Source organism: Vanacampus margaritifer, chromosome 18 (genome assembly GCF_051991255.1).
Source record: "Vanacampus margaritifer isolate UIUO_Vmar chromosome 18, RoL_Vmar_1.0, whole genome shotgun sequence".
Lineage (NCBI taxonomy): Eukaryota > Metazoa > Chordata > Actinopteri > Syngnathiformes > Syngnathidae > Vanacampus > Vanacampus margaritifer.
Genome location: NC_135449.1, coordinates 17,775,607 through 17,785,202, shown reverse-complemented (window position 1 = coordinate 17,785,202; position 9,596 = coordinate 17,775,607). Strand labels below are relative to the sequence as shown.

The 9,596-nt window shown below is 37.2% G+C and overlaps 1 protein-coding gene across 1 annotated transcript in view; it reads right to left on the bottom strand.

The window, feature by feature from the left end:
* Nucleotides 1-887: 887 nt before the first annotated feature.
* Nucleotides 888-9,596, bottom strand: part of mbtd1 (mbt domain containing 1) — a 79,731-nt gene continuing 71,022 nt past the window's right edge. The window contains exons 15-17 of the mRNA XM_077550731.1: nucleotides 8,319-8,390; nucleotides 4,759-4,911; nucleotides 888-3,024 (exon numbers count right to left, since the gene is read on the bottom strand). Coding sequence (XP_077406857.1) covers nucleotides 2,909-3,024; nucleotides 4,759-4,911; nucleotides 8,319-8,390 — 341 coding nt within the window. The 3' untranslated portion in view covers nucleotides 888-2,908. The remainder of the gene's footprint in view (nucleotides 3,025-4,758; nucleotides 4,912-8,318; nucleotides 8,391-9,596) is intronic.

Below are 9,596 nucleotides of genomic sequence, written 5' to 3'. Positions count from 1 at the left end.
GACCCCCACATGTGTGAACTGACCAAAAGTATAGATTTTTGGGGGGGGGAAATGAAATTTGCCAAATTGTAACTTATATAAATACACAGTACAGGCCAAAAGTTAAGACACACCTTCTCATTCAATACATTTGCTTTATTTTCATGACTGTACCTTGTACAGTAGAGTCTCACTGAAGGCATGAAAACTATGACGACTACTATGACAAATAACAAACACATGGAATTATGTAAAAATAAAAAAATAAAAATAAAAATAAGAGAAAATATTAAAATAAGTAAATACATAAATAGCAACCCTTTTCTCTGATTACTTTCTTCCACACTCTTGGCATTCTCTCGATGAGCTTCAAAAGGTAGTCACCTGAAAGGGTTTTCCAAAAGACTTTAAGGAGTTCCCAGAGGTAAAAATACCGTGAATATGCAAAAAAGCAATTAGAGCAAAGGACTATTTTGAAGAATCTATAATCTAAAACATGTTTTCAATATTTCACTTTTTTTTTTTTTTAAGTACATAACTCTACATGTGTTTATTCATAGTTCTGATGCCTTCAGTGAGAATCTACAAAGTAACCAGTCATGAAAATAAAGTAAATGCATTGCATGAGAAGGTGTGTCCATACTTTTGGCCTGTACTGTCAATATATTTGTAAATGTCAATGTATATTAATGTTATTGGACAGATTAACTACAACTCATCCCTATGGATTGATGATTTTAAGAAATCCGCTGGCTAATCTATGCTATGTTAATTACGAGGTGGTATTTCAATTACTGACATCATTAATCTTTTCATAAAACTTTTGTCTATTGCTGTTCTACTGCTATAAAATGGTTGCGTCCCAACAGTTAAGAAATAATCTATTTTACAATAAAAGGAATTCAATGTCACAAAAAGCTGGATGTTTTTAATTCTGTAACAATCACTTGATTGTGACACATTCCATTGCAGCTTCCAATTACTAAGACTGGTCTTCTCTGACTACCAGACTATTAGTGAAACATGAATATTGTAAATATTTCACAAGATTTTTTTGTAGTTAACGGCTGAATTAGAAATACATGTGGCTCTGAAAACTTTTGGGCCCGGTTGTTTGATTCTCTGTTATTTTAACCACTGTTACATGGTTAGTCATGCTTTTAGTTAACCGCACCGTCAAAGTTAACCGTGCCATTTACAGCACTGGTTAGCACAGTTATATCCCACAATTCCTCTTTTTGTTTACTTCTGGGTCGGCGAAAGAAATGGATACTATCCAAACGACCAACCAAACAAACGTTATTCAATCAATGGTTAAAGCAATTTAGGAGTTTTTGTTAAATAATTTATTTTTATTTTGTTTTTTAATTCATTATAATTCATGTTTTCTACGGTGTATATTTTCAGTGAATACTTTAGATTTGTTATATTTTTGCCATTATTTTTGTAGCATAAAATATTGCATGTTTTTGTTTGCTTTTGTTTCTCATATTTTTGTACGTTTTTTTGTCTTACTGATTTGTAATTTTTGTGTAATATTTTGATAGAATTTAATTATTTGTCTTGTTTTTGTATTTACAATTTTACATACTTCTAATATGTGTGTATTCTTCATCTAATATCTGTAATTATTGTTTTAAAATAATAATAATTATTATATTAAATTTAAATAAATTGAACGTAAATAATTAGCCGCTATCCACAGTGTTGTTGTCTGTATTGACGTCAAAGCAAACAAGAAACATCATAGGGTAACTTCTCTTTGGAATCACCTCCCACTAAATGTTGGGCGAGCCCCCTCTGTATCCATTTTTAGAACTCATCTTAAAATTTTTTTTTGAATTATTTCTCTTTTAACTCATGAGACGGCATTGTATTACTGCTTAGTTGTAGCGTGTGTATAACTTCATTAGAATAATCACCAATGTCAAAGTTAAGCCCTCAATAGACACTCTTTTTCTTGCGCTCAACGGACATCATGAAGGCGGCATTAGCCACGAACGCAGAGTTAACCACACTGTTAAAAAGTTAGCGGCGGTCTTTATGTGTGTTAAGTTTAACAGCAAGTTGACAGCCGGTTAATGTTAACAAGCGTTTTGAACAACAAGATGACAGTGCCGTTAAAGTTAACGGTCGGTTAAATCTACTTAACCAGTGGTTAAAGATATAACCGAGTTTTGAACAACCGGGCCCTTGTGAATAAAGGAATTACTTCATAAGCATTGTGAGCAATTTTACGCAGCATTTGCAGTACTTTAAAGGACTCAATTACATTTAAAAAAAAACTTAATACATATACTTTTAACTTGTTAAACGTTCTCCACCTAATAATACAAAATAATCACTTTAATTTACATTTAGGGTTTCACCACAAAGTCAACAAAAGCAAGGTGTAAAAACTACATGAAGACAAAAACACATGAAACAATTCAAGTACTATTTCAACTACGTTCTGCGTAAAAAAAAAAAAGAAAGGAAAGAGAAAACAAAGAAGAAACATTACATTAAATAATTGCCTCCCCTTTATGTCAGCTTCTCAGGCAAATTTAGAATTTCTGTGTTCAGGGGCTACGTAATGTGTAAGAAAAACAACAAAAAAGACCCACCTCAATACATAGTTAGCACATTTTATGCAGGCCTGGGACAGCTGAAATTGACATGGCGTAGACATAGAAAAAAGGTTGTTTATTGTTCATATAAAAAATAGCTTAGTTGAATCTTCAGACAGGAGAAAGGAGATCATAACATCTGTAATCTATACACATATGGAAATGATTGCGGAGGATACCCATATTTTTATCAAGAGATGTGGAACTGACCATGTTCTCTTCGGTACCTTACTTCTCCATTGGAAATATGTGCCTCTAAGAGTAATAATTCCTGCAGTGAACAATCCTTCTCCTGTTTGTCCTGGTTTGAACCCCAGAGGTTAGGGTTCCTGTTTAATGTAGAATGTGCCTGAGCCATTACTCTCCTGATCGGAGGTGCCCTGGGAAAAGTTGAACTCATCCGCCTCGATCATCTCCTCCTTCATTCGGAGTGAGTCTGCAAGACAATGACAAAAAAATTGTCACACCCCTGTAGTCTTTGGCTTCAGTTAACTTATTCTAAGGTGGGATACCCCCAGGTTTTGGAATATGCTCTGTCTTTTGACATTCTTTTATTTGCACTTGGTCTTTCATATCTGCTCTGTTATTTGCTTTTCACAGCTACTTTTGGTTTAGCAATAGTTTGTGTTTCATGTAGTTTTTCCACTGTCTTCAACCCACTTAACTTATTCACTCCCAGCCATTTTCACTGAAGCAACCGCATTCGGTCCAGTCTTTTTTACTGGATTTTGACAGATTTTGCAAGGCCCATAGAATATTGTGTTCTATTGCTATAAAAACATGGAACCTACCCAAAGAAAGATTAGAGTCTCTTCGTTCTTCAGGGGGAAAAAAAGTATATTAGTATCTTGTTTCCATTTTGCAGCAATTACCATTAGAATATAGCTAAGTTTCATTCACAAACCTGTTGAAAAAACTGGGGAAAAGAGCTTGTTGCAACATGGCTCTGGATGATCTCTTATAGTCTGTTGCCACCTGCTGGCCGTTTTTGTAGTAACTATCATTTCTTCAACCGTTCTCTGCAGTTGAGAGGCTGCATCGAAGCCTTCTGTAAGCCGTAGCATAAAAAAACATTTAAAAAAAAAAACTGTATACTGTAAATACGTTTTGGGGACCATGGCAATATTTGAAATAGAACGTGTTTATACGTTTTTGGGAGCAAATGAGTTAAAAATATGTCGACTGAAATAATCTGCGTCAACGCTTTGCCAGAACCATGTTTGCGCCATGTTTCACACGGACCTTTTATGCAGACGGTTGCAATGGCTGAAGAATCCCGTCACTCCCCAAAACAAAACAGGCTGTCCTAAGTTTGGGATCATTCACAAAATAATGACAAAAATAAAGCTTGCAATTACTGCAAAATGGAAATGAAATATCACAAGCAATAAGTCGTCAATGATGCACACATTACCAATAATCAGACCTACGCAAAGCGTCCCAAAGCAAGGTAAGTTTTAGTTTTTTTTAATTAGTGTAACATATCTAATATTGCTATTTAGAATGTACTGTAGTCAATTAGTCATTTAGTTGACTGGAATTGGAGATCACTTCCCACCGCTGCTTGTATGACCATTTTAAGGCGCCGCTAGACGAAGCTAGCAAGTAGCAACGCAGTCGCTAAAGTTTTGTTTTGTCTTTATTCATTTTTCCTTTTCGGACACATTATTACAACAGGTTACATTGATCACATCATTTGCAACGTGAACATCTGAAAGAAGGGCTAACGAGTAGAAGCCATGGCTTATTAGTAACCCGTCCCCATCGAATTCCTACTAAACTCATCAGTCATATGCATTGATTATGATAGTCATTGATTCATATTGTTATCCATCAATCACAGACTTGTCTGCACACTCCTCTCTCAGTTCATCTTTGGAATTAGTAAATTGGTCCACAGACGCAACCAACAGGCCCACCCCACCAGGCGAGCAGCCACTGTGAATGTGCACTTTGTTGTTTTTCCCTCACCAACCAATCCGTGGATCGTGCGTGGTCCGAACCGTGGGGCCTGATCCGAACTGACCACGGATCACTTATATACTACTGTCTTATACTTATACTACTTATGTCCAATCAACATTTTTATTCATCTGAGCATGCTCAAAATACCAAGTCATATGAACATTAAAAAGGAGGGTGTCCATTGCAGCGATTAGTGTGATGTTACCTGATTTATGGGTTTGGTGGAGGTGAGTTCGGAGCTGGAGAGGAGTTGGCCCCTCGACATGATAAAAAGGTGGACTCTGCTCTTCATCCCCTGATAAGCTTCTCCTCCTGCCTGACTGACTGAAGGGCCGCCGACCAACTGGAATCTTCCGCTCTAAACATCAAGCCAAACTCTGGTCAGTCACCAGGCGCTCATTACACACGGATCACTTCAACTGTAAAAAGAGCTGTCAAACGATTCATTTAAATGTTTTAATCAGATTAATCACATCTTAGAATTGTGATTAATCACGAGTAATTGTTAAATTAAAAAGGCTTTTTTTAATCAACTACAATACATTTTGTATTGACGCTTTACATGCCACTGTGTTTGCGCGTGCCTGTCCAGTGTCGACAAGCGAAGGCAGCCTACACGGCATCCTACCTTATTGTATAGTAGAAGCAAATTACGTCTGGCACAACACCATCATCGGTAAACACTGCAACGAAGGTTTGTAATCCAAATCAAGCTAATCTTCAATTCCGGAATCTCTTTCTTTGACGAGTCTATTTCTACTTTCATGTAAATGAATGTATGCACTGCACATTTCACCAGGGAGAAACTCAACGCGAGCAGCCGTGCTGCACCTGCAGCTCCCCAGAGTGACACAACAGCAAGTCGGATATATATAAAAGCTGTGAAATGTATGTAATAATGTAGGCTAATGTATTAATATATTAATTAATAGCTAAATGTTTTGATCACTCCTCGATGTCGTCACGTCTATGAAAGAGACACACCACTCGGACGCATCACGAATAAACAGAATATCACCAAAAATTTTCATTTTATGCTCTTTTAAGCGGGTTGAAATTGAAATCATATATGAGCTATAAAATCTAAAATTTGAAGATTAAAAATAAACGCGATGGTCTCCAAACCGATTCTTCCAGCTACAAAATGCACGCAGCGCATATTTGGAGTGACTTGATTGTAAATCCAGTATGTATCAAGTTGTGCAAAAGTAATACAACCTGAATATTACCAAGTACTGATAAAATGTTTAAATTAGTTGAAATTGTTCTAGCAAAAACACTTGGATGTTATTATTATAGCAAAAGCAATATGTGTAATATGTATAATATGTGTAATATGTGTAAATATATCATATCGCTATATGGCATACTAGTTATTTGGAGTAACGAATGAAAGTCACTTTGTAAGTCACATTGTTAAGAAAAAATAAATAAATAAAATAAAATAAATACATGACCAAGACAAGGCAAGTGTGGTCAGATAGTTTGGAGAATTGTAAAAGGAACAAGGCAGTTACGCCCATTTTAAATGTTGTGTGGTAGAATATATAATTTGCATATTGTAAATAACCTGTTAAGCCGAGCAGATGAAATAAATTGATTTAGGTGATTATATGAGGAGATTGATAAATGGCAAGGAAGTGACAATGTTTAATCAAACACCAGACAACTCTCTGCCTCTGCAGGAGGACCAACCTCCCATCAAGGGTTGTGACTGGGTTTTGATAATAAGGTTCATCCCAAGGTGGGAAGGTCCTTGTAAGTGTTCTTGACGACCCCAAAGGCTTTGAAGATCGCCGAACGACCCTCCTGGATTCACCTGTTGCACGGCACAACAGGTACCATTGGCTAACAGCCTGTCTGATTACAGAGCGAAGCCTGATCGAATCAAGGTCAGAGAAAAGGAAAACAAGCAGTGTGTCTAGCTGTGGAGAAAAGTCTGACCAAGTCAATCAGTGAGGAGGATAGAAGCACATTCAGTCTGCTCCCAACAAGGTTCCCCAACCGCTGTGTAGTCTAGGGCATGTCCATTGTGCTGGAAGTGTCAGAAGGGACAAATCAAGCAGACAATGAGTCCCTTTGGGTATGATGCGATCGGACTCATTCGGGGCTGTCTTTTGTTTTTATTTTTGTTTTTGGGGCCATCTTGAAGGGGAAGAGAGACAGCTGGCTGAACTTCTAACACTGAATATTACATACGGGACTACTGGGCATACTGGATTACGAACATTGGACAATGTACACACACACACACACACACACACACACACGTTAGAGCAGAGGTGGGCAATCTCGGTCCTCGAGGGCCGGAGTCCTGCAGGTTTTGGAGGTTTCTCACTTCCAACGCAAGCTGATTCCAATCAACAGGATCGTTATCAGGCTTATGCAGAGTTTGCTGATGAGCTGATCATATATCAGCTCTGTTGGAGAAGGGCAACATGCAAAACCTGCAGGACTCCGGCCCTCGATGCCCACCTCTGCATTAGAGCAACAACACGTTGATTGCATTCGAAGGACAACACTTTGGATTATATTGTTGTGCTGATGATTATTCCACTAATATGTTTTTTATGATGGAAAGAAAAAACATTATGTTATGCTCTATGATGTAATATTTTGCCTATTAAACAATACATGATATTGGAATGTTTTAAATGATCCTACTGTCGAAAATCTAACAGAAGTGATATGGATTTGTGCAAACGTAGGATTAACAGGAGGGAAATGCAGGAATAATTGTAAATACATTTGCTGCAATGAAGAATTGCTTCTGTTTGCAATAAAGGATGCTTTGCTCTGCTCCCACACTCACATCCACATAGCATGGCTAGAGTAGGGCAGCCGTATCTAACAGCTGATTAACAGGAGAAGACTCATAAAGCACAAGAATAAGAACATCTAACCCAGCAGAATGTTTAGAGCCAGTCTGCTAAGGCGCGCCTGTTGTCTGTTAAGAAATGATTGCAAACTTGACCACACATTTACTCAGCAATCTTCCACTCACATGCACACACATAAACAAGTACACTGTGGTCAAACTATGCTTTGTTCCCCCACCCCCTGTAGAGTAGGAACACCCATGTAACTAGGGGCGTAAAAACTATAAAAAGAGAGAATGAGGAGAGGTTCTTTAGAGAGTGCAGTAGTGAGTTGTATGAGTCAGTTCCTCTCCTCTCTCCTTGCAAGCTGTCTAACTTGAACTGAGTGTCTTCTCTCCCTTTTGTGTAGTGTTTAATAATGTCTAACAGGTAAACCTGATACCTTGTCTTGATTGTAGCATCAGGTCTTGTACACACATAAATAATTGGGCTGCTTCTGTACCTTCGTAACCGTGGATGACAAACTATAGATTATTTTATCCATCCATCCGTGATCCGAGGTCGGGTCACGAGGGCAGCAGCTTTAGCATGTTTCCCATAATTATATCATGTGGTATGAATTATGTTTATATTGAATTTGTCCCGATTAATGAGATCTGAAAACCGGTTTGGGCAGACAATCTTGTATGTCATATAAACTCAAACGCACACAAAGTCCAATATACCTCAGAAATGGAGGACAAGGCTCTGAATTCCTTGACGCCTTTTTAAAATATGATTATTGCTGATTTGCTCAAGCTGCACATCTAGCACACTATAATAAATCACTTAACGCATACACTACAACCTACAATTTTAGCCAAACCTAACCATACAAACCAGAAGAAATATATGCAAACAGAAAAGTAAAACATTAAAAAGCATTAGTCAAAAAAAAAATACTCACTTTTCTTTTGGCCTTTATACTGCTGGGCCTTTTTCTTCTGCTTGGGGAGAGACTGAGACATTTCTCTGGTACCTGAAACAATATACGTTAACATATTTTGAATCACTGTCTCATGAGCTTTCGTTTTGTTGGGTTTTGGTTGTTTTACTCTGTGTTTTCTGTGACTGTTATCTCAGGCTCTGAGCATGGCTAAAAGTGAACTGGGATACCCCCAGGTTTTAGAATATGCTCTGTCCTTTTGACATTCTTTCATTTTTACTTGGTCTTTCATATCTGCTCTGCCATTTGCATTTCACAGCTACTTTTGGTTCAGCAATGCTTTGTGTTTCATCTAGTTTTTGCAGTGTCTCATCGCCAGTTCTCCAACCCACTTAACTTATTCAGTCCCAGCCATTTTGACTGAAGCAATTCCATTTGCTCATGGCTGTTTTACTGGATTTTGACAGATTTTGCAAGGCCCACAGAATATTGTGTTCTATTGCTATAAAAACATTTAACCTACCCAAAAAAAGATTAGAGTCTCTTCTTTCATCAGGAAAAAAAATATATTTGTATCTGTTTTGCAGCAATTAGCATTACAATATAGATTAGTTTCATCATTATTCACAAATCTGCATAGAACTGTGGGTAAATGAGCTTTTTTCAACATGGCAGAGAATGATCTCTTTTGCTCTGCTGCTACATGCTGGCCATTTTTGTAATAACTAACATTTCCTCAACCATTCTCTGCAGTTGAGAGGCTGCATCAAAGCCTTCTGTATGCTCTTGCATAAAAATAAAAATAAACATACTCACATTCACCCTCTCGGCGCACAACAAATGTCTGAAGCACGACAAAAAAAATCCTGAACTGAGTTGTATTTATCATTTGTATTTTTTGTATTATCTTTCTATAAAGAAATTGACAACTTTTTTTTTTTAGCACGTGGTTGTCGAAGAGGGAAAGAAATATGTGACCAAAAAGAGAAAAAAAAGCTTAAATGCAAGGCGAACACATGTCGTCAGTTTCAATAGCAGTTTTAATAGGGTGCACATTCAGTTGTTGTACAGTAGTTTGAAGCATACATACATTACACAAAAAGTCACACACACAGCACTGACGAGACTACAGACGAAACGCAAAACGCTCCATTCAGGAAGTCCAAATATGGCCGTAGTTTATGAGCCCTTAAATAAGGCTCTTCACATGTTTCAGAAATGTTTATATTTTATTAAATGACATTTTATTTATTTTTGAGTGGACTATGTGGGATCATATTTATACAAATTGTATTGAGA